Genomic DNA, 26,122 nt, shown 5'->3' on the forward strand with positions numbered 1-26,122 from the left:
GTTTCCATCAGTCATTGGTTGTTTGGCTGTTTCCATCAGTCATTGGTTGTTTGGCTGTTTCCATCAGTCATTGGTTGTTTGGCTGTTTCCATCAGTCATTGGTTGTTTGGCTGTTTCCATCAGTCATTGGTTGTTTGGCTGTTTCCATCAGTCATTGGTTGTTTGTCTGTTTCCATCAGTCATTGGTTGTTTGTCTGTTTCCATCAGTCATTGGTTGTTTGGCTGTTTCCATCAGTCATTGGTTGTTTGTCTGTTTCCATCAGTCATTGGTTTTGCCTCTTGATAATGCTCAGAGGTTTTGAGAGAACTTCTCGTCTACTGCTCTATTCTTCTTTCAGTTATTCCCCTATGGTGAATGAATGGTGTTTGAGAGATGAGCAAACACTTACTCTGGGTGTGTCCCAAAATGGCAAATGTAGTGCACTACTTTTGACCAGGGCCCATAGGGTGCCCTTTGGGACGCAGAAACTCTGTCTCTTGATGTGTGTGATATTCATCATCTGCATCATTTTCTCTGTTCGGTTGGTTCCAACGAGGCTGCCGATTTGCCTCCTGCCCACGGCTGCACTTCACAATGTTGTCGGTCTCTAAGTTGGTAATGTGAGGGCACTGATCAGCATGGCAGCATACACACGCACACACACATTTCAGATCCATGGTATTGGGTGTGTATGGGTTTTACAGTAATGACTCGTGCAAGTTGTGCACATTAGCATTTTGTGTGTGTGTGTTTGTGTGTGTGTCTGTACGTTTGCATATGTTGAGAGGGATATGCACATCATGTAAGGCTATAGATATAGTAGTCCATATATGGTAGTGTTGTTGGTCATTTTTTTTGTTTTTTAAACAACTAATTGATCATGTCAGTTCAATTATTTGAATTCTATTTCGTTCAGTTTTTTTCTGTGAGCTCAATGTGCACATGTAAGGTTCTGTATTTATTTTCTTAGTCAACCTTGTGTTCTGTTTCATTGGGTTCTTGAACGTAGCCCTGTTTCATTGGGTTCTTGAACGTAGCCCTGTTTCTTTGTGTTCTTGAAGGTAGCCCTGTCTTAAATATTTGTTAATTGATTTCACCTGTGTTAGTTACTCACCTGGTCTCATCAGCTCCTTATTTAGTTCAGTTGATTCTGTTTGTGCCTTTGTGGGGTATTGTTAGTTTTGATTCTACTAAGCCTTTTCCTAGCTCGTTTGTGAGAACCAGTTATAGCCTTCAGTCCTAGTTTTGATTCACCTGCCTGTTTGCCTACCTGTGTATGTCCACTGCCTGCCTGTGTATGACCATTGCCTGCCTGTGTATGACCATTGCCTGCCTGTGTATGACCATTGCCTGCCTGTGTATGACCATTGCCTGCCTGTGTATGACCATTGCCTGCCTGTGTATGACCATTGCCTGCCTGTGTATGACCATTGCCTGCCTGTGTATGACCATTGCCTGCCTGTGACCACGATTCCTGCCTTCTGCAAGGGCGAAATAAACACCTGCCGCGCCCTGCGCGTGAATCTACACCTTTTTTCTCCCTGAGTATTCATTACAGCACATTGCGCTGCAGTTTCTCCAGAGATAAATCACATCATGCCCGAGCTGTGCGCTGTAGTAGGGAGTTGTAGTTTCCAACAGGTCAATAATAATGATAGTTTCCAATAATTAACTACGTTGACCATAATCCATTGCACGACTACTTCTGTCCGGTCTGTTTCTTTTACCTGTGCTACGGAAGAGACAGAAGATTGTGCGATCAAGAGGGGATACATAGAGAGCAGTTTCTTCGAGGTATCTCTACCTGAAAATACATGATCTAAGTGATTGATAGTTGGTATTCAGCAGTCATAAAAGTATGAATAATTACTTTGAAGAATTACTAAAATAATACATTTGTCAGGTATAAGTAGCAGCTTTATAGAGATGAGATGATGACTTTGAATTCAATAATACATTTGCCAAATTAAAGAAATGTGATCTACACAACTGAAATGTTTGAGTAAAGTAATGTGAACAACGAATGGTTAATTCGTGATGGGCAGTCACTACCAACGTGGAACTTTTATTCATAGTTTTATTATCTGTTATAGCATTCAACCCACAGTGCATTTTAATGTTTAAAAAAATCACTGAAACTGAAATCTGAAATCGTAATTATTTTTTGATAATCAAACCAAAACGACCTCAAAAAGCACTAATGTATGCGACTATCATACCGCTATCCCTCTCCCCCTGCCTCTGTCAGATTATCATAGTGGATTTACCCATGTCTTCCCAAAGCAAAATCCTAAATATTTCCACACCCCTCATATTTGGGTAAGTAGGCCCTAATCAGTGGGGCAGTGGCGGGTTGGCTGGCTGGTTGTGTTTAAGTGCCTCTATAGCCTCCTGTGCTGACTTGGCCTGGCTGTAGGCTCTGGGGACTGTGGCACTGTTCCAGCATGCTTCACTGGGACGAGGTCCAAGATGGCAGGACTGAATGCCTCTGAGGCAGAGAGAGGTGGAAAGAGGGAGAGATGGTCAGATAGAGAGTCAATGGTCGTTGGTTGGGGGTGGGGGGGGTTGAGGAACAGTGGAAGAATATGGAGGCAAAAGGTCAAGAAAGGGGAGGGAAGAGATGGAGAAAGAGTGACGGAGATAGAGGAGAGATAAAAGTGACAAAGAAAGCGAGGGAGATGGAAGACGAGGAGGGACATGGCTGTGCCGGGTGTCCTCCTGTCTTCTATATGTAGCCAAGTTAGCCAGGACAGTCCGGCTGAGCCAAAGGTCCCTGGTTCTGAGCGTGTGAGGGGCTCCATTGTCTAACACCAGAGAGCCTGCCAATGACTCCTCCTCTGCCCCGTCTGTCTCGCCTCTAATCTATCTCTCTCTTTATCCTGCTCGCTCTCTTTCTCTCTCTCTGCCCCTCTCTCTCTCATATCTCCTTCTCCCTCGATCTCTCTCCCCCTCCCCCCCCAGTTAAGTGAATACTACTCAGTCATGTTGAAGGGCCATAGGAACCAGTACCCATTCCATGACAACTTTCCTCTCCAGTCCCAGTTTGGCTGGGCTCCAAACTGTTACCTCCTCTCCTTCATGACAACTGATCTGATTAAAGAACAAATGGGATGGTTGAATGTGATAGGGTGTTAAGGCTATCCAATCCTTTTACCTATAAGTGGCCTCGAGGGTGACGCCAATAATAGGAAGCTGTTGTAACAGCTATTAGGCTATTGCTGAGTCTTTTTAGATTGGGACTTGTGTCTGTAGCCTGGTCCTAGATCTGTTTTACGTTTGACATGGCAATGACCGTAGGACTTTGTTATAGAGTTATATACAGATGTGGGACCCAGGCTATTGTAACGGTACACTTGTGATGGACTTCGTATACAGACTGAGATCCAGTTCTCTGTTGGTGTGCCTCCCATTGAGAATGAGTGGTTTGAAATCTCACCAGTGAGTCTACTTACGACTCACTCCTGCACACACACTGTGGAAATCACATGAAGTCAGAAAGAGCCTTTTAACCACTTTCTCTCTCACACCCACGTAGACAAACACCACACACACACACACACACACACACACACACACACACACACACACACACACACACACACACACACACACACACTGGCATCAGGAAAGCGATGACAGATCCCAGATTGAGCCCCCTAGGAAGACACTTCAGGCTGCTGTCAAGGCTTCTCCACCGCCCACACACACACACACACACACACACACACTCCGGCGACAAATGACAGAGAGGGTAGGCTTTCGTTGATGCCTGAAACAACACGTTTTTCTTTGTCACCATCCCACTCCCCCGAAATATGAAATCACCTGCTTCGTCACAGAGTCCGATTTCAATTACTCCCCATGTGGTCCTGCCATAGAGGGGAAGTCACACATGAATACAGGCTCTGTTTCTTTGTTCTACCGCATTGAGCAGTTGTATAAACCGTGACAAGTTCTCGCTATGCGGCTATCATTTCAGAAAAGTGTCATTTTGAGGCGGTGTTCAAGTCAAAGCACAGCTGGGTGCTATAAGGTGCTCATTCCCAGACAGACTCCATGGCCATTCCTATAGTATAGCCCAGAGAGATGCACTGTTAGTGGCGGGCTTTCAAGCACAGGTGTGAATGTTTGATTCGTCTGGCAGAATTGCGCCGTGGTCAAATCAGAAGATGTATCGATTTCAGCGTGCTCTGTTAGTGCGGGATAAAGCTTTAGCGAATGCATAGGCTGACTGACTCTACACACACAAACAATCGCTTGCTGGTAAGAATAAGAAGAATGCTCTGAGTTAGAACTGTTTTATGGGCTGGTCAATAAAACCGTAGTTTATGCTCAGACCGTATGAGACAGTCGAGGTGTAGCTCAGGGGTGCATAACGCAGCACCTGGATTCCTACAGTCCTGCTGGTTTCAGTTTCTACACGACTAATCACCGTAACTCTGTGTTGTCCTTGATCGTGTTTAGTCTACACACGGCTAGTTATTTGATCTTTTTGGGGGGCTGAGTGTTTTGAAGGACGTTTAGTTTTCCCACAATGAAACATTTAGACATGCATAATATGTATTTTAACGATCTGATCAATGAAATGAATCAACCCATCGGTGTCCTCTCCCTTCTCCAGAGGAGATCCTGAACCGGCTGAGGGCCAAGCAGGAGCAGGAGCTGGAGGAGATGAAGCGCCGGGCGGCCGAGGAGAGAGAGAAGGCGGAGGCGCAGGGAACTCTCCGAAAGGAGGAGGAGACGGAGGGGGGAGAGCCAAAGGAGAAGACTGGCGACCTAGAGAAGAAGGGAGAGGAGGAGGGAGCAGGGGAGGGTAAGGCTGACAAGGACAAGGCGACCAAAGAGGGGACTACCATTACAGGTAAGAGACACACACACACACACACCCACCATCTAACTACAGCTACCGCTACATCGTGGTCCTACAGGCTTTACGGGCTGTTTGATATTACTGCGTTTTGATATAGAGCGATGTAGGCCTAATGAATTATTGATCCGTTTCCCACTGCGCTCTCCTCTTTCTGAGCCAATTAGAAATCCCTTGTGTTGCGCTGTCAACCCATCGGAGACCACTTTGTCAACTTAAACCAATGCCTTCAGCAATACTACTGATAACCCCTCCGTAATAAGTGTCCTCGCACCAAGTTTTACGCAATGCCTACTAGTCTCATTACAATACAGCATCTTCTATATGCACACGCTGGAGGTGCTTGTTGCGCATATTCCACACAAAGTCTGATACATACACTTTGACCAACTCTGTTTGAAATGTGTCATTTTATTGGCTGCCATCTTGGCACCACAAGTTCCAAGATAATTTACGTTCTAGCGAGAATGCAGTTAAAATGTTTTCAACATGTAGCATAGTTTGCCAAACTCTGAATATCTGCTTCTCTGATTGAAGCCGAGCTGGCTCCTTCTACTGGTGACTGCTCCATCCCTGAGGGGAGTAAGCCTGATCTCCCGGCTCCACAACCCCCCCTCCCGGCAACGGAGGCCCCCAGCCCTGCCGTGGGGGGGCAAGACCTCCCTACCGGGGCCCGAGAGCCTGGGGACGAGGCCAAAACCAACATCGAGGGCGTGCAGGAGGCTGAAGGTACCAAGGGGGTGGTGTCTCTGTGAACTTTGAACCCCATTCATGATCCCCCTCCATTCAATTCCTGTGCCTGGGTTGTTCCTCCCCACACATCCCGCCTCCCCCCATGTCGGACCGCTCTACCATTGGTCGCTGTCCCTTTTGCATCCCTCATTTCATTGGCTGTCAATGACCAGTTGCTGGTCGCAACTCTGCTGAATACACGCTTTTATTTCATTCCAAAAGAACGCTTAAAGCGAATTGCTTTGATATGCAATCAGACTAAATAGCTTGGCATGAATCACAATGACTTTAAGACAAAGCATTTGATTCTGAACCTTGCGTGTAAAACAGGCCATTAATGCATGTGTCCAGATCACTATTACTATGAATCATCATACCCCTATTGGCTGTGTGTGGGCACTACAGGAATGACGCGCATGTTGCTTCATGACACTAGAGGGCACTATTGCATGTCATTTGAACTTTTGAAGGGACTGTTGGTTGGGTCTTCTCTTGAGAAGTCCACATCCCAGGCAAACACAAATATATAGATTTGATTATATGCCCCAATCCAAAATGAACAGAAAAAGATGGGCACCATATCATTTCCGGACTCCCTGGTGCTTATCGTTCAATTGGGTCGAGGCATGTAGCTGGATCCACATGCATGATTGTGTGGGATGTGGACTCATTTTGACATATGACTAACTTCGACGTCTGAAAAATAACAGTCAAACTTTGATTTTGATTGTACCATCCCTTTAAAGCATGATTTTAAATAGTGACTTATGTTGTGATTTTTTTTTTTTTATGTATTTATGGTTTTAGAGAAGGCACGTTCTGAGTCTAGCTCTCCCAGGGGAGAGGGGGTCCCCAGCCTGAGCCAGCCACCTCATCCCAGTGGTGAGGAGAACAGTAACAGCAGCACCATTGCCAGGGAGGCCCCCAGGGTCCCGGAAGAGCCCGACCTGGCTGACAGGTCCTCTCAGTCCTCTATCAACAGCCAGGACGACCAGGGGGTGAACGGCGAGGCCGGTGGAAAGCGGTCGGCAGTCACGCCAGGTGGCCGCATGGTGACCCGCCTGCGTAACCCGGAGAGTAAGCTGAGCCAGCTGAAGAGCAAGAAGGTGGAGGAAGCCGTGAACGAGGCCAACAAGGGCTACAAGGAGGGCAAAGAGGTGATCACTATTAATCTACAAAAAATACTGATTAGCCGTTGGATTCCTAGCTATCCTTAGGTTGTTGCCCGGTGTACCAAACTTTTTTCGTAATCATGGGCCAAATCAAATGTATTTATATAGCCCTTCTTACATCAGCTGATATATCAAAGTGCTGTACAGAAACCCAGCCTAAAACACCAAACAGCAAGCAATGCAGGTGTAGAAGCACGGTGGCTAGGAAAAACTCCCTAGAAAGACCAGAAACTAGGAATAAACCTAGAGAGGAACCAGGCTATGAGGGGTGGCCAGTCCTCTTCTGGCTGTACCGGGTGGAGATTATAGCAGAACATGGCCAAGATGTTCAAATGTTCATAAATGACCGGCATGGTCAAATAAAAATAATCACAGTAGTTGTCGAGGGTGCAACAAGTCAGCACCTCAGGAGTAAATGTCAGTTGGCTTTTCATAGCCGATCATTGAGAGTATCTCTACTGCTCCTTCTGTCTCTAGAGAGTTGAAAACAGCAGGTCCGGGACAGGTAGCACTTCCGGTGAACAGGTCACGGCTCCACAGCCGCAGGCAGAACAGTTGAAACTGGAGCAGCAGCACGGCCAGGTGGACCGGGGACAGCAAGGATTCCTCATGCCAGGTAGTCCTGAGGCATGGTCCTAGGGCTCAGGTTCTCCGAGAGAGAGAAAGAAAGAAAGAATTAGAGAGAGCATACTTAAATTCACACAGGACACTGGATAAGACAGGTGCAATACTCCAGATATAACAGACTGACCCTTGCCCTCTGGCACATAAACTACTGCAGCACAAATACTGGAGGCTGAGACAGTAGAGGTCAGGAGACACTGTGGCCCCATCCGATTATACCCCCGGACAGGGCCAAACAAGCATGATATTACTCCACCCACTTCGCCAAAGCACAGCCCCCACACCACTAGAGGGATATCTTCAACCACCAACTTACCATCCTGAGACAAGGCCGAGTATAGCCCACAAAGATCTCCGCCACGGCACAACCCAAGGGAGGGCGCCAACCCAGATGTTTTGTTTTGTTCTAAAAATATCATGCATTTATTTCAATCCAAGTGTCGCTCGTCTGTTATCAAAATATAATGTATTTGATTTACCTTTGATTTGACCCCCCTCTCCTCACTCCAGGTGCTGGTGGTGACCCCGGCGGGCGACGTGTCGCGTCTCAGCACCCGCAGCCTAACAAGCAAGGAGGTGGTGATGAAGGGCACACTCAGCCACTTCTTCAAGCTGGGCCAGGAGGGAAAGTACCGAGTCTACCACAACCAATACAGTGGAAATACGCTGGCCCTCAACAAGCCCCAGCACCGGGAGGACCTGGACAAGCGGCGACACCTCTCGCACAAGGTAAACTTTAAGATAAAACTTATTTTAAGATAACTTTAGCTTGCACACACCTGAAGGAGTCAACAAAAACTTGAACAAATAAACACTTGCGATAAGTTTTAAGTTCAACTGTTTAAAGGGATACTTTGAGATTTTGACAATGAAGTCCTTTATCTACTTCCCTAGAGTCCGATTAACTTGTGGATAGGTATTTATTTTTATATATATATATATATATTTTTTTTTTGCCTCAGAGTCCACTATAAAGGAAGTTTGAGGTAGTGCTAACTAGCCAATGCTAACTAGCGTAAGCGCAATGACTGGAAGTCTATAGGATAGCAATTGCGCTAGTTATCAACTTTCTTCAAACCGCACGCAGAGACATAAGAATGGTATTCATGAGTTTGTCTGACAGTGAGGGAAGTAGATAACGTGCTTCATTGCCCAAAACTTGCTTCATTGCCCAAATCCCTTTAAGCCTTTGATGCCAACTTTCAGTCTTCTTTGTATCCTGTTACTGTTCTTGTTTGATTTGAGCTGTTTTCTTCTTTCTAATTGTTGATCCTTAAAGCATTTTTAAGTTGGTTTTAGATGTACAGTGCTTTGTGATTTCCCCATGTAATGAAAAGCTCTCTACATATAAAACGTATTTTATTATCCAGTTTTGCATGACGCCGGCAGGCGACTTCAAGTGGAACGGCTCCATCCACGGCTCCAAAGTGCTGACCATCTCCACGCTGCGCCTCACCATCATCCAGCTGGAGACCAATGTGCCCGCACCTTTCATGCACCCCAACTGGGCCTCACACAGGTACGGGTGGAATGTGGGCTCTGTGTGTGTGTTTGAGATCCTAGTTGGTTGATTTATGTGTTATGAAAGAATATGATCAAAATGTTTTTAACCCATAAGAGTCTAAGCCAGGGGTGGGTTCTACTAAGCTATTTGATTTAGAATTTTAAGACCCTTTGAAGTGTCATAAAAAAGTGGAATGATTATATTTTTTTGCCTTACTGCTATTAGCCCATACAAACGCTTTGAATAGCAGATTCACTACATTGAACATCAGTCCCCCCCAAAAAATGAAAGGGAAGTTTGTTTTTAAGTGTCTGTCCTATACCTGAGAGAGAGAAGAAAGATCAGGAAACATAACTTTTTTTGGACATGTATTTAACCCCTTATTTTTGGCATTAAACAGTCTCCATTTAAACTTCCATAAATGTTTTCAACTGGCACCGGGGGACCTTCAGACGAATCTTGTGAGGCCTGTGGACGTCCTAGAACAAAACAACCAAGATGTATATGTTCGTGAGAGTCTCACCTTTCCACAGAGGACTCATGTTAGTGTTGTTGCCCAAACTCTTCGGACACTACAAACAGAAGTTGGTAGATGGGCTGTACCGACTTCAGACGGGTCCAAAGATGCCCGTGGGGGGGTTGTAGAGCAAAATGGAGAACACCATCGTGTTTATGAGAGTCATCTTTCTATAGTTTTGTAGGCCAAACCGTTTGGAATGCTACAGACGATTTTGTGAGAAGACCGATTTTCGGGGAAGGCTCGTGGTCTGACAAACACCGCTCTAGCTCTTTCACCGCAGATGCGGAAGTGCAACATAGGCGGATTAGGTGAATTGAGACTGATCCAATGCATAAAAAACTATCTCTAGCTTAAACTGAGTTTTTCATTTTTTCTGTTGTTGTGTTATGCTAATTGAATTTATACAGGGGGCGTGGACATCGACCGTAGGGGGTTAAGTGTTCGTTTAACCATTGTGTGCTCTTTCTCGTCGGGGGAGGGGGCACAGGCTATTATTTAGATACTAATGTGTGGCATAATTTGGTGATAACGTGTTTGTTTTTACATGTTCATTGAAGTTAGCGTACGCTGCTCTTGTTCAGTTCTGACCACAGCAGTCCCAGGTGACAGATCACACTGTTGTGATTTGATGTCACCATGCTTCCACATGATGAATAACACCATTGTCTGACTCCCTTTGGCTTTGTTTTGGTTTTCATCAGGAACAACTGGATTAAGGCGGTGCAGATGTGCAGTAAAGCCAGGGAGTTTGCCCTGGCCATGGCCATCTTGGAGTGTGCCATCAAACCTGTGGCCCTGCTCCCTGTCTGGAAGGACTCTCTGGGACACACTAGGTGAGTAGACTCAGAGCACACACACACACACACACAGTCACGTCTTTCACTTTAAACTGGCATCAAGTCATCAAGGGAACCTAATTTACCGTGTTATGCCATCCTTACATTACCACTTCAAATAATTCCTTAATACCATTTAATCATACAAGTCTGCAGCCACTTCAAAGTCGGACTTCTTTAGAACAAGTGCAAATCCTAGACCAGTGGCAGCTGCTGAATACCCAGGGTGGGGTGGTTGGAGATGTGAACAAAGTAGCAGAAATATAATGCCAAGTTCTCAAACTATCTGTACTTTCTTTGAATAGATGTATATAAAGAAATCTGTGCAACAGCATAAATACACCTATTTCACTTTTGCATGTAAAAAAAAATAATAAATTATAATTATAATAATAATATATATATATATATAATAATTATAATAATAAATTATGTTTTTAAGTATCCCTATATTTATGTTATTACGGCTCTATCACTCTGTTATTAGTGCGCCTGCGCAGGAGTCTTGTTGACGAACCTGTCCTGAGTGCAATGGCAACTATGTATTGTGCTAAAACGGTTGAGTAAACGTTGTTCAACTGGAACCTTGTCGTTGTCATTTTGAATTAACATTGGCAGCAGAGGATGGTTAATAACTACAATGTGCCACCTCGCTTCGACGATAACAGGTCGCATGAAAGTGGGAATATGAACTTGGAATCTGGACACGGGTTACTAATCTGGACAAGAAAAAGCAAGCACTTGAGGTGGTATTATCGCTCGGAAGATGAGCGAGAGATACAGCACTGGAAATATCTGTTGAGGATTTGAATAAGGATGATGGTACGGGAACTTTGATTAGAGCGCTGGATTCTGTGTTTCTTAAAGATGCGAAATACCGTGCCTACGAGACATATTCAAACGTTGACAGTGTTACTAGAGACATTTCGGTTGCAATGACTGACTACATAACGTTAATTGATTTCGAACAGAGGTACAATAGGATGCGCAAGTACGAGGTGGTTCTCCCGGATGCAGTGTTAACTTTCAAGTTGATAGATACTGCCTGTCTGGACAGTTGGCTTTTGACTGCTTGTACAGTGCTGACTTTTGCGTCAATGAAGTCGGCACTAAAAATACATTTGGGTGAAAAGACCTGTCGTGCCAATAACAGATGGAATGCGAGTGAGTGACGCAGCATATTACACTGAGCAGCAGAGAAAAGGCGCCAAAAAGTCACGTTCTCATGACAACCAGATGAGGGCGCCATTGCCCGGCACAAATCCACTGGACAGATATGGAAGGAGATTAAAATGTGCTTTTTGTCAATGCACTTACCGTTTGGTTAAAGACTGTCCTCATAAAATGAACAAGTTAAACTAACAGAGTAAAAATGTAAACACAGAGATAGAGCTGTGTAACATTACACTGTTTTCAAACCAATCTTCTTCCTAGTTGAATCCTTAGGATCTGCTATGATTGATACTGCGTGTACACACACAGTGTGTGGTGCAAAATGGCTTGATAGCTATGTCAGTGAACTAAATATGAAATAAGTACAAACTATGGTTGACACACTAAGCAACCAAGCTTTCAAATTTGGAGATGGGAGAATTGTCCGTTCTACCAAGAGAGTTAGGATACTTGCAAAATTGGTCAGACAAAGTCACATTGAATTAGGTGGTCCCTACTATTAAAAACTCAATGCACAATGTTCATGGTTACAGCCCATACCAACTAGTGTTGGGGCAGAACCCTGATCTTCCCTCTGTACTGGGTGACAAGCCAACAGCACTAGAAGGGACCAGTGTGAGTGCATGGGTGGGACAGCACCTTTCAGCATGACATACAGCAAGAAAAGCTTTCACTGAAGCAGAGTGTTCAGAGAGAATTACAGGACTCTGCATTAACCTCTTCGACCCACGGATGAGACGTATGAGACTGGAAACAAAGTGCACGATAAACGTGTTGACTGTCAAGAGTGGAAAGGACCGGGAGTAGTCATTGGCTAAGATGGTGTGGGGATATTTGTGAGGCACCATTGTCAGGGTGCATCACTCAAGATTGCGGAAAGTAAATGATCAACAAGATGGAGGGGCTGTTGCTGAGAATCAGCCTCCTACTGAAAATGACCATAAGGACACATTAACAGACACAAACCTACCAGATGTTGCATCCAAGAATATGGACTCTAGTGATGCACCGATATGACATTTTTGGCCGATACCGATATCCAATATTTTCCTTGACAAAAACCCCGATATCGATAATCGACGTATGCTATGATGCTGGTGAAGTTGTCTCGCAGTGCTGGTCTAGCTCATGAATGGAAACAATGTTCTTCCCCAAAATATAGCAAAACGACAATCTGTTTCAGTAGCTATAGTTAGCCTGCTAACTGTATAGCTAGGTGTCATCATCTAAAATAACCCTAATTTATAAGACAGTTTTTATTTGAGTAATGGTGGTCGGACCCATCTATGTGAAGCTAGCCACAATAGTAGACTGCGGTTAGCCTTCAAAATAAAAGTATGGCATAATTCTACTATTCGTATTCATTTGCATCACTGTCAATAACCTACTTTTATTTTGAGGGCAAACCGCAAATTCCACTATTATGCCTAATCCTTATTGCTTCACAACACATAACCAAGTCCGGTTGAGCCTCACTAGCCAGATGAAGTTGCTGGCTGCTTATAACGTTTGCTTTGGGCAACAGGGTTAAGTAGCTGGCTAGCTATTTATTTTTATGAACTGAAGTTCAATTTCAATGTGGCAACCTAGCTAATACTTACTCACAAGGATTCCAAAATCATTGCAAAGAATAATGAATATGACTGCAGTTTCTACTGGTCATTTGATTTTAGGCTGTTTGTATTGGTGCTAGCTAGGTACCAAGCTAAAGCTAGCTACCCCAAAAGTTGTGGTCGTACAAATGATGCTTTATTACCAACGCGGTATTGTAAACACATCGTTCATGGCCGGTGTTTGCTTGCTTACAGACATTTTTGTACAGCTTTAACAGTGCTACTGTATCTTTTTTTGACACGCAAAGACCCAAACGGCGTTCCATAGTAGTCTTAAAGCTAATAGCAGTGACGCTATTACTGTGTAACTCCGGTCGGGTCGAACTTGGTCGACTCGTTGACTGCTCGATCCACACAGCAGACATTGTGGGCTAGGTTATGAATGCTGTGTTGCATGTTTAGCGCAACATTTTACGTGGTGTCATTACGTCATGTACCTACCTACGTTATATAGGTGTGCACGTCAGCTTTGACATCGGTTTTGCACATCAGCGTTCAACTAGACATCAGCTGATACCGATGTTGGCATTTTTAGCTAATGTTCACCGATATATCGTGCCCTAATGGTCACTGAAACTGATACAGGAAATGGAGCAGAGACCTTCAACCATGACACAGGTAATACTATTGAGAGTTCAAGTTAGGAAAACCTCCAACAACAGTCACATGTGTTAAGACAGCATGGTTGTTCCAATCTGAAAACTGGACAAACTGTTAAACACATGGACAGAGAAAGTGGTATTCCACACACAGCAACCGTCATTGGACGAGCAGGAAAAGCCAAAGGAAAACACCAGAACTGGTACAACTTGCAGTACTCTGAACCAGCTACACTTTCTGGTACAACAGGGTCAGCTGACCTGTGACTTGTTAATAAGCTCAGAATTGAACCAATGGAAAATCGAGAAACATAGGACGTGTCTTTTGACGCAGCTGAACTAGATGAGCCCTGTAATTGGAGGAAAAATTGAGTGTTTGTGGAAGTCAAAGACATTGGCCAAGAATGTGTCTCAAAAAAGGTCGGTGTGTACCCTTAAAGAATCCTTAACTGGAATAGTGCCTAAAGCACGTCTCTAGTGGCTAGAGGTTTTGAGGAGCTGGCTGCTAAAGAACTCCCAAAAGACTCACCAACATGCGCCTCAGAGTCACTCAGATTGCTGTTGACAGTGATCTGACAGAAAAAATGGAAACTTCATTCCATAGACATCAAATCTGCATTTTTGAAGGGAATAGAGCTGTCAAGGGACATTCACATCCGACCTCCGCCTGAAGCTAACAGCGAAGGAACACTGGAGGGAAAAAAAGGTTTGTGTATGGCCTGGCAGATGCATCCCTACTGGTACAAAGTCAAGGCAGCAATGCTGAGTACAGGTAGAAAAATGTCACAAGTGGATCCTGCAGTCTTATTGGCGTGATCAAGACTGCAATGTGACTGGAGTACTTGCCTGTCATGTTGATGACTTCATCTGGGGTGGCTCACAGACCTTTGCTACAACTGTGATTCCACACCTCAAAGCTGTTTTCCAGGTCGGCCACAAAGGAGCAGCTTGCTGGCTGTCTGATTTAAAAAGGGAACATCCGGTCTTTTTTATTGAACCTTTATTTAACTAGGCAAGTCAGTTAAGAACACATTCTTATTTACAATGGTGGCCTAGGAACAGTAGGTTAACTGCCTTGTTCAGGGGCAGAACGACAGACTTAACCTTTCAGTTACAGGTCCAAAGATCTAGCCACTAGGCTACCTGCCACGCAAATGGCGTACTCCTAAAGGCACTCAGTAATGGAAAGTTATACAAATAATTTTGTCACACAACCCATCTGTAATGGGTAACTTAAATAATAGTTGTGACGTTTTAATTATGTTTTTGATGTTCTATTCTTTAAAGAAAAGGGGATTGTTAAATTCATGTTTTAAGTATCCCTATATTTCTGTTATTACAGTGCTATCACGCCGTTATTAATGCGCCTGCGCAGGAGTCTTGTTGATGAACCTGGCCTGAGTGCGATGGCAACTATGTATTGTGCTGAAACGGTTGAGTAAACGTTGTTAAACTGGAACCTTGTCGGTGTCATTTTGAGTTAACGCCACTGCTGAACATGCTGCTTTGAACAGATTAAATGATACTGTTTAGAACGAGCAGCCAGCTCACAAAGTGCACCAGGAAGAACGCAACAAGCATGCAGATGCAATAAGTGAAAACGCTATGTTACTGGGGATAAGTAGCTAACATAATGTCTCAAAGCATAGTGTGCTAGGCAGTTAACTTTTTAATTCTGAAATAACTTCATATTTTCAGAGTTAGTCAGATATTCGTTTTGAAAGACTTGACATTGGCATGGGAGCTAGCAAACTGCTAGCTAGCTGCTTATCAAACTCATTTAATTTTACCCCAAAAATCAACCAAACAGTTTATCAATGTTTCTCAAAATTACTGTAGCTGTCTGTTTTACTGTAACTGTCTTAATTAATTTGCTCATGCTTTGTGATACATGCGGTTTTATGCTTCTTCTTTTTTTAGTCCACACATGTTTCCCTGTCACCTACAGTACAACCTGATGATCACTGTGGGGGGGAAACAATGCAATTGGCCAGCCACTGTCGTGCTTTTTTTGAGAAGGTTCTAGCTAGTGTATCCCTCTGTCCTTGGACTCTTGTTGGATAAACTTCTCCGGTTTATCAAGTCCCAGGCTCCCATGACTGTTAGGAATTACAATTAGCTTTTTGCTTTGGCGCAATCTGTACCTGATTTTAGTGCCAATCTAGCCTCACGTGGGGAAGGAAGCCGTCTTTCGCGAGACATTTCAACTGTGTATCGGTGATTCGTTACATCCCCAGTGGGCCTCCCGAGTGGTGCACCGGTCTAAGGCACTGCTAGAGGCGTCACTACAGACCCGGGATCGATCCCTGGCTGTAAATAAGAATCAAATCTGGACTTGCCTGGTTAAATATAAAGTAAAAAATAGTATGAAGCAATGCATTCAGTATGCATTTAAAGTGATATGCGTGTATTAACATTGCCACACAGTACCTTCCAAATGTAATCCTATTCCCTATATAGTACACTACAAAAGTAGTGCGCTACATAGGGAATAGTGCGCCACATGGAACGTTGCCCTGTTCTAGCAGCTCCTCTGTTCCCCTCCCGTCCCTCACACTAAGACCAGTTTACCCAGAGGTGACTAGCAGCAGATAAAATGGCCCACCCCCGGTATGTAGCACATTATTTATAAACTAGGGGAAACACTGCTACCTGTTCTACTGATGGGTAAAGACCCCAACCCTCCTCTTAAGACTTGATTATGTTATAGTAAGGGTGGGTGTGCAGAGTCAGTCAAGGGGCTCGCATCATTTGTGTGTGTGTGTGTTGCATGGGGCCTTGCCAAGAGCAACGAGGGAGTTTTACCCTCCTCTTGAAGGAAGCCGCTTTTGAACTGACCGTGTTTTGACTTTCTCTCTCGTCCCCCTTTCTGTGCCACCATGCAGGCTACACCGTATGACGTCCATGGAGCGGGAGGAGAAGGAGAAGGTGAAGAAGAGGGAGAAGAAGCTGGAGGACGAGGAGACCATGCAGCAGGCCACCTGGGTCAAGTACACCTTCCCCATCAAGCACCAGGTATCACACACACACACAAACACCCGCACACAGACACACTCACTCAGACACCCACACACACACTTAAGGGCTGCTACACATGCACAGACACATACAGTGCCTTGCGAAAGTATTCGGCCCCCTTGAACTTTGCGACCTTTTGCCACATTTCAGGCTTCAAGCATAAAGATATAAAACTGTATTTTTTTGTGAAGAATCAACAACAAGTGGGACACAATCATGAAGTGGAACGACATTTATTGGATATTTCAAATTTTTCTAACAAATCAAAAACTGAAAAATTGGGCGTGCAAAATTATTCAGCCCCTTTACTTTCAGTGCAGCAAACTCTCTCCAGAAGTTCAGTGAGGATCTCTGAATGATCCAATGTTGACCTAAATGACTAATGATGATAAATGCAATCCACCTGTGTGTAATCAAGTCTCCGTATAAATGCACCTGCACTGTGATAGTCTCAGAGGTCCTTTTAAAAGCGCAGAGAGCATCATGAAGAACAAGGAACACACCAGGCAGGTCCAAGATACTGTTGTGAAGAAGTTTAAAGCCGGATTTGGATACAAAAAGATTTCCCAAGCTTTAAACATCCCAAGGAGCACTGTGCAAGCGATAATATTGAAATGGAAGGAGTATCAGACCACTGCAAATCTACCAAGACCTGGCCGTCCCTCTAAACTTTCAGCTCATACAAGGAGAAGACTGATCAGAGATGCAGCCAAGAGGCCCATGATCACTCTGGATGAACTGCAGAGATCTACAGCTGAGGTGGGAGACTTTGTCCATAGGACAACAATCAGTCGTATATTGCACAAATCTGGCCTTTATGGAAGAGTGGCAAGAAGAAAGCCATTTCTTAAAGATATCCATAAAAAGTGTTGTTTAAAGTTTGCCACAAGCCACCTGGGAGACACACCAAACATGTGGAAGAAGGTGCTCTGGTCAGATGAAACCAAAATTGAACTTTTTGGCAACAATGCAAAACGTTATGTTTGGCGTAAAAGCAACACAGCTCATAACCCTCCCCACTGTCAAACATGGTGGTGGCAGCATCATGGTTTGGGCCTGCTTTTCTTCAGCAGGGACAGGGAAGATGGTTAAAATTGATGGGAAGATGGATGGAGCCAAATACAGGACCATTCTGGAAGAAAACCTGATGGAGTCTGCAAAAGACCTGAGACTGGGACGGAGATTTGTCTTCCAACAAGACAATGATCCAAAACATAAAGCAAAATCTACAATGGAATGGTTCAAAAATAAACATATCCAGGTGTTAGAATGGCCAAGTCAAAGTCCAGACCTGAATCCAATCGAGAATCTGTGGAAAGAACTGAAAACTGCTGTTCACAAATGCTCTCCATCCAACCTCACTGAGCTCGAGCTGTTTTGCAAGGAGGAATGGGAAAAAATTTCAGTCTCTCGATGTGCAAAACTGATAGCGACATACCCCAAGCGACTTACAGCTGTAATCGCAGCAAAAGGTGGCGCTACAAAGTATTAACTTAAGGGGACTGAATAATTTTGCACGGCCAATTTTTCCGTTTTTGATTTGTTAAAAAAGTTTGAAATATCCAATAAATGTCGTTCCACTTCATGATTGTGTCCCACTTGTTGTTGATTCTTCACACAAAAAATACAGTTTTATATCTTTATGTTTGAAGCCTGAAATGTGGCAAAAGGTCGCAAAGTTCAAGGGGGCCGAATACTTTCGCAAGGTACACCCTTTTCATTTGGCCCTTGTTTACCGACCGAGCCCGGGCCCTTTTAAGTCGAAGCGCTACCACTCTATTTATGACCGGGGCCGTTCACCATCACCCCTAATCGCCAGGACGTGTTTAATTGCAACTTCCTGCCTCCCAGAATGGCGAACGGTGCTAAAAAAGCCCTTTGATTAGGCGTGAGTGTCCGAGCTCCGGGGGAAGTGTCAACTTTCACATAGTGGCCCTACTAGATGTGTTTACTTAATGGGTGTGAATACCCTCTGGCCCTCTCATTTCTCTCTCTCTTCCCTTCCTCCTCTCACTACTGTCCTCTTCCTTTATCGCTCGCTCCCCCCTTCTCTCTCTGCTGCCCGATTTCTTCTTCCCTTCTTCCCTCTCTCTCCTTTTCACTTTCGTAATTTCGCTCTTTCCGCCTCTCTCTCTCCCGTGTGAAGGTGTGGAAGCAGAAGGGAGAGGAGTATCGCGTGACGGGCTGGGGCGGCTGGAGTTGGATCAGCAAGACGCATGTGCACCGCTTCCTGACCAAGCTGCCTGGCAACACCAACGCCAACTACCGCGCCGAGCTGGAAGGTCAGCAGGAGCGTTCTAGTTTGTGTCCTCTTCATAGAGATAGATAGAGCTCTCATCTTGGTATCTGTGCCTTTATGGCATCTGTGACAGCACTGACAATGTCAATGCAAAAACAAAATATATCCAAATAGAGATCTTTATCCATCGCTATGATTTGGTTTGAAAGAAATCATGGAATTCAGTGGACAAATGTACCCGTAGCTGTCAAACACCTCTTATTTCCTAATTGCCAAAAGTTGTGATAAATGTACGATTCAATTATTAAGTCACATGGGATAACGTCCCCTGTGAAATTGACTACTAATATACATGTGGCTATGATAACTAAAACATGTATGTTTTCTTCCGTTGCAGCTGCCAGACGTGGCGAGAAATGCAACTTGCTGGACTTGGGCTCAAGGCCAAGGTTGTTCAAAACAACTGTAGTTTCAGAACCCCAGGGAAGCAGAAGACCCTTAGAGAAAGATGGGGGTGCAGCCACCACCACCACGACCACCCCAGAGCCCTCAGCAGACCGCCTGTCAGGAGAGCAGACCAAGGAAAAGTCAGAGGAGGGAAAGAAAGAAGAGAGTGACAGGCCAGCGAAGGTGAAGATGCAAGACTCCGCTGCAGAGGAGGCTGCTGACAAGATGGAGTTGGACCCTAGCCTCTCAGACTCAGGACAAGACGATGAAAAAGGTTAGCGCTTTTATAGATGGTCATTGACTCCCTTGTTGATAGTTAGCGAAGTTAAAGCTAACAAACGCATGCAATATCAGTCAAACGTATTATTGAATCAATCAGATCTTATACTGCTCTACATGCCAATGTGAAGGGAGGCTCATATACTTCCAAACTTGGGCACTAAGCTTCTTCGCCATTGTTCTGACAAGAGAGGATAAGAAAAACGATCCAGTAAATTATGTGTCCATTTTGTTTTTCTCTCAGGGACCTGCAGCAGCCCGGGGACGGAGACGACGTGCGTGAGGCAGGAGCTCGGTGAGGGGAATGCAAGGCCCTTCAACTACGACGTGGTGGATGTGGCCCAGGGCTTCCTGACGCGCGTGGCCTACGAGAAGAAGGTCAAGGCCTCCAAGCTGGACGGTCTGCTGGAGCGGCGCGTCAAGCAACACGCCCTGGAGGAGAAGCAGAGGGCTCAGGGCTCCCTGGCCAAGCCTACCCCAGCGAAGACCACCCCGGCCCTGCCGCAGTCCCCACTCCAGCCCCAAACTCCGACCCAGGCCCAGAGTCCCACAGTGAAATTGGAGTTCAGCACCCCTTCGGTGCCACCTGCGCTTGCTCCGTTGTCAGTCAAAGGGGAGGTGCAGGCGCGCCCTTCAAAGACCGCTGAGGGGTTCCCTCACCCGGCCACAACGACCCCAGCCAAAGAGCCTGCAGCTGAAGCATTCCCTAGGACACAAAACCAAATGACCCCCCAGAAACAGGAGGGAGACCTCCCTGAGAGGACTATAGGGCCCACAGGGGCCGGTTCAGGGCAGGAAGGCCTTAAAAGGCCCAGCAGCACAGCGGAACCAATGGAAACTCAGAGTTCAGGTCGGATCCACTACACTGGCAGACCATCAGAGTCTACCAGCGACATGCCCGCTTCCACCGAGGGTGCAGGACCTGAAGTGGCCATTTTTAAACCCCTCTCCACAACAATTCCTCCAAGCAGTATAACCCAGGAGGGCAGCCATAGTGCAGCTACCGTTCCTAAACCCCCCCAGCAAAGCACAGAGAAGAACGGGAAGGGGCCCGAGGAGAGGCAGGGCAACGGACAGAGCAGCACTGAGGCCATCGCCACTGGGTCCCAGCCCTCCTCTCTACCTCAGATCAATGGAAATGACAGCATGGAGGCTAAAGCCTTGATCAACTCTTTACCAACTCCAAACGAGCCCTCCAACGCTCACACTAACAGCTCTGAGGTCAAAGTGAACAGCCTAGGCAAGGCGGAGGGAGAGGGTCAAGTAGTCTCACCCCTAAAGCCCTTGCTCAACGGCAATGTGGCCCCTTTAGCCGAGATGACCGGGCCTGACAGCACGGAACCAAGGCCAGTTCTAAGGGTAGAGGTGGAGAGCAAGGTCATAGTGTCAGGGCAGGACTGCCAGCCCCCGGTGAAGGTGGCCAGGCTGGAAAACAACATGGAGGCGCTCGGATCTACGACCACCCAGCAGCTCAACAACACCCAGCCCATGGAAGTTAAACCTGATGCTGCCACACCCAACAAAATGTCCCCCTCGTCGGTGCGCTCTGCGGAGGAGAGCAGCAACAGTGGGGTGGGATCCCTCTGTAAGACCATACTCACCCAGGTAACCACCACAACAACCACCACGGTATCCACAGAGTCTCGGCTAATGGCGGGGGTCTCAAGCTCTTCGGGGACAACGCCCGCGCCCATTGTCTCAACCACCGAGAGCAGCGCGGTGTCCACGCTCACCACCATGACCAAAACCACTGTGACCAAAATACGCTCACCCACGCCCGACAGCCAATCGGACGAGAGCCAGAGCGAAACGGTGACCGAGTACAAGACCACGCTCTTCGCCGCCCACAAGGAGTCCTCTCGTTCAACCTCCTCTGTTTCGGGGGTCATGACCTCGTCGACCTCCACCAAGGGCCGCGTTCGCCTCCTCAAGTTCTCACGCACCAAGAAGACGCGCTCGGGAACCGCCTTGCCATCCTACCGCAAGTTTGTTACCAAGAGCCAGCGTAAGAGCATCTTTGTCCTGCCCAACAACGACCTGAAGAAGCTGGCACGGCGGGGTGGCACCCGTGAGGTGTCCATCTTCAGCTACAACGCCAAGCCGGCCCAGGACATCTGGCCCTACCCCTCGCCCAGGCCCACCTATGGCATCACATGGAGGTGAGAACACAGTTTTTGAGATTTCTCATTGGCGCCCCTGTTTTCAACGGGTTAGCGCTTTAATTGCCATTATTTGATATGATTAAGGCCCTGAGTTTTGCCAGACTACCTGGCTAGAGAGAACTCAGGGCTTTAAATATATGGGTTTTCTAGTGCCCCATCTGATTTATGATTAGCGTTAGTTTCAGCCTTGCGCTCCATCAACTCTGAGCTATGATACAGTCACTGCACCACAATAACTGGGACCTCTCGAGCATTAATGCTCCGGCAAACGATATTCACGTCTTGTCCTGTTGATTTGTCGGTTATGCCTTCTGTTTGCCGTTAGTGGGTTTGGCCCCCGTGACTCTGTCGTGGCTCTCGCAGAGAGACCTCAGGTTATTTTGACCTCCGCCTTTTTACTGCCTTTTTACTGCTGGACGTGAATCATACTGGCGGTCTGCAAGTGTCAGGATATTCGCGTTGCGCATTAACCACTCGGAGGATGTTTTCCCTGCCTGTGGTCAGTCAGTCACACTGGACAAGGAGGAATGTCTTTCCCCGGGTGCATCCCAAATGGCACCCTGTTCCCTATATAGTGCACTACTTTTGACCAGGGCCCTATGGCATACTATGGTATAGTAGTGCACTCTATAGGGATTAGAGTGCCTTTTGGGATGCACTCCTTTACTGTCCCAATATGTTTTTTTTTTGTTTAAAAAAATTAAACATTTGTTCAATCTTTTTAAATGGCCAATTGAGGAAGCTTTGGAAGCATTACCAAAGAGGCAGGTTCATAGCCAACCTCGGCAACAAGGAACTAACCCGGGCATTTCACCTGGCTGCCAGGGTTGACTTATGAATTTTATGAACTGTGTGTGTGTGTGTGTGCTCTTTTCCATGTACCTTTACGGTAGCAGACACAGGCTGTGTGTGTTGGTGACCCCAGTTGTCTTTGCGCGTGCGTATATGTGTGTGGTAACCTGTTTGTCTCTCTCTGCAGGTACCGTCTCCAGACAGTGAAGTCCCTGGCAGGGGTCAGTCTGATGCTGAGGCTACTGTGGGCCTGTCTGAGGTGGGACGACATGGCCGTCAAGCCCTCCGCCGCTGTAGGCACCACGCGCACAGGTAGACCATCCTTTCTCTGCATGTATCTCAACACCCACCCACCCATATGCACTACCGTTCAAAAGTTTGGTGTCACTTAGAAATATTTTTTATGGAATATCTACATAGGCGTACAGAGGCCCATTATCAGCAACAATCACTCCTGTGTTCCAATGGCACCGTTGAGTTAGCTAATCCAAGTTTATCATTTTAAAAGGCTAATTGATCATTAGAAAACCCTTTTGCAATTATGTTAGCACAGCTGAAAACTGTTGTTCTGATTAAAGAAGCAATAAAACTGGCCTTTAGACTAGGTGAGTATCTGGAGCATCAGCATTTGTGGTTTTGATTACCGACGTTGACGTTGAGATCGGTGTTTTGCGGGTACTATTTAATGGAGCTGCCAGTTGAGGACATGTGAGGAGTCTGTTTCTCAAACTAGACACTCTAATGTACTTGTCCTCTTGCTCAGTTGTGCACCGGGGCCTCTCACTCCTCTTTCTATTCTGGTTAGAGCCAGTTTGCGCTGTTCTGTGAAGGGAGGAGTACAAAGCGCTGTACGAGATCTTCAGTTTCTTGGGAATTTGTTGTATGGAATAGCCTTCATTTCTCAGAACAAGAATAGACTGACAAGTTTCAGAAGAAAATTATTTGTTTCTGGCCATTTTGAGCCTGTAATCGAACCCACAAATGCTGATGCTCCAGCTTCTTTATTCAGAACAACAGTTTTCAGCTCTGCTAACATAATTGCAAAAGGGTTTTCTAATGATCAATTAGCCTTTTTAAAATGATCAACTTGGATTAGCTAACACAACGTGCCATTGGAACACAGGAGTGATGGTTGCTGATAATAGGCCTCTGTACGCCTATGTAGATATTACATAATAAATCTGTTGTTTCTGGCTACAATAATCATTTACAACATTAGCAATGTCTACACTGCATTTCTGATCAATTTTATGTTATTTTAATGGACAAAAAATGTGCTTTTTCCCCCAAAAAACAAGGACATTTCTAAGTGACCCCAAACTTTTGAACGTTAGTGTACATTATAGGGCAAGTGCACAAGCTTGATGTAGTCATTGCGTGCTAAGAATATGGGACCAATTACCAAACTTTTTACGACACATATGAGTGCATTTGTCCAAATAGTTATGACACCTTTTTTTGGGGGGGGGGGGGGGGGATTAGATACATAAAGGGCTTTAATTTCTAAACCGTGAAACTGATACAGTGCCTTCAGAAAGTGTTCACACCCCTTGACCTTTTCCACATTTTGTTGTGTTACAGCCTGCATTTTTAAAATGATTAAATTGAGATTTTTTTTGTTGCTGGCCTACACACAATACCCCATGATGTCAAAGTGAAATTATGTTTTTCAACATTTTTACAAATTGAACAAAAATATTGTTGAAATTTCTTGAGTGAATAAGTATTTATCCCCTTTGATATTGCAAGCCTAAATAAGTTCAGGAGTAAAAATGTGCTGCCCATTAATTTGTAGCTCAAACGGTTTGGTTGCTACCAAACAAATGACATCTACGGTACCGATTTCAGACTAGTCTCCTGACACTTGTAGGGGTCGTATAGCAAAACGGTATCTCCCTTTTCCATAGAGTGGCCGTAATAGTTTGTTGGCCACACCGTTCGGACTCTACAGACGTTTACGTGAGAATAAGGATTTTCTGGATGTCTCATGGTCTGACAAACAGCGCTCTAGTTCTACCACCTTTCACCTCCAATGTGGAAGTGCGACAATGTGCTGGATTGAGACGCATCCAGTTCAATTAAACAGATATCTCTAGCTTTGCCTTCCTGCTGAGTTCCGGTCGAATTGGACCGATTTACAAGTTTTCTCTCTGAAAAATGTAGTTCATTTAAATCTGATTGTCATAAGGTTCCATGACTTTGTCCACACAGGGCATCTGAACACACAAAATACATTTGGGTGATTTTCATTACATTCTGGGTGTTATATTTAACTTTTGTACACCTGTGGAGCTCCCGGTCAAAAATGGCCTGTCATTAGACATGAATGGGTGAGACTACAATTAGTGTATAAAATTGAGTTCAGGCACATGCCCATTCATCAGATGGACACACTTCCTCTCCCAGACCCCCACATGTATGTGTGTTTGAGCACACACACACACCTCACTCCCCTTCTTGGCTTCCATGGCAACCCCCACGGGAACCTTTCCCCAATAGAATCTTTCCCCCACGGGAACCACACCTGTCGGCATTCTCACAAACAATCGCAGCATTGTTTCAATAATATAGAACTTTTCTCGCACCTCTGGTATATAAAGCTTTTTTGAGGCCTTGCTCACAATCCATTCTGTGGCAGCACAATGACCAAACGATATACTGTATGTGAGGCTCTTGATCATATCTTTGATCATGACACTGGTGAGGAGGAGAGAGTCCTTGTTAAACTTTGACACAAATGAGTCTGATAAATAGCACAATACATTTCATCTGAGTATTTGTTATAGTCAAAATAATCCATACATCATGCTTTTTTTAACTCAAAAACGAGTTGTATGAGCTCAGGTCAATGAGGCCTACAGGCCATAAATAGCAAATAGAAGTTCAAAACGTGTCTTGTTCACAAGAACTTAAGTTGATAAAAAGATCTAACACAACATTAGGTGATAATATATCTATTATTATGGATTTATAATCCGCTATAATGGGGCAGTCATTTTGGACTGGGAACACAGAATTAATTAACATGGAACAAGCACGACAGGAGGGTTAAACTGACAGATTTTGATGGGGATTATTTTGTTATATAATTTAGATTAACGCACCGGCGCGTCAATCGACTCTAGGGGGTTAACAAGTCACATAAGTTGCATGGACTCTCTGTGCAATAATAGGGTTTAACATGATTTCTGAAAGATGACCGCAACTCTGCCCCATACAATTTAATTATCTGTAAGGTCCCTCAGTCAAGCATTGAATTTCAAGCACAGATTCAACCACAAAGACCAGGGATGTTTTCATAGATACCTAGAAAGGGAGATACCTAGTCAGTTGGTATAACTGAATGCCTTCAACTGAAATGGGTCTTCCGCATTTAACACAACCCCTTCGAATCAGAGCGGTGCCTGGGGGCTGCCTTAATCGACATCCACGTCTTCGGTGCCCATTGGTAGATGGGTTTTAAAAAATAAAATAAAAAAGACATTAAATATCCCTTTGAGCATGGTGAAGTTATTAATTCTACTTTGGATGATGTATCAATACACCCAGTCACTACAAAGACACA

At 45.2% G+C, this 26,122-nt stretch overlaps 1 protein-coding gene across 5 annotated transcripts in view; it reads left to right on the forward strand.

The window, feature by feature from the left end:
* LOC110485993 (nucleosome-remodeling factor subunit BPTF) overlaps nt 1–26,122 on the forward strand; it is a 56,349-nt gene that overhangs the window by 10,532 nt on the left and 19,695 nt on the right. For all 5 annotated transcript variants that reach the window (XR_002468019.2, XM_021557263.2, XM_021557266.2 and 2 more), the window contains exons 4-14: nt 4,602–4,841; nt 5,385–5,576; nt 6,387–6,736; nt 7,886–8,104; nt 8,746–8,894; nt 10,101–10,232; nt 16,506–16,635; nt 18,785–18,920; nt 19,275–19,598; nt 19,848–21,762; nt 22,745–22,869. Coding sequence is in view for 4 of the 5 variants with exons in the window: in XM_021557263.2 (XP_021412938.2) it covers nt 4,602–4,841; nt 5,385–5,576; nt 6,387–6,736; nt 7,886–8,104; nt 8,746–8,894; nt 10,101–10,232; nt 16,506–16,635; nt 18,785–18,920; nt 19,275–19,598; nt 19,848–21,762; nt 22,745–22,869 (3,912 nt within the window). In the remaining variant the exon portion in view is untranslated. The remainder of the gene's footprint in view (nt 1–4,601; nt 4,842–5,384; nt 5,577–6,386; nt 6,737–7,885; nt 8,105–8,745; nt 8,895–10,100; nt 10,233–16,505; nt 16,636–18,784; nt 18,921–19,274; nt 19,599–19,847; nt 21,763–22,744; nt 22,870–26,122) is intronic.

The sequence above is a fragment of the Oncorhynchus mykiss genome, chromosome 13 (genome assembly GCF_013265735.2).
Source record: "Oncorhynchus mykiss isolate Arlee chromosome 13, USDA_OmykA_1.1, whole genome shotgun sequence".
In the NCBI taxonomy this organism is placed as follows: domain Eukaryota; kingdom Metazoa; phylum Chordata; class Actinopteri; order Salmoniformes; family Salmonidae; genus Oncorhynchus; species Oncorhynchus mykiss.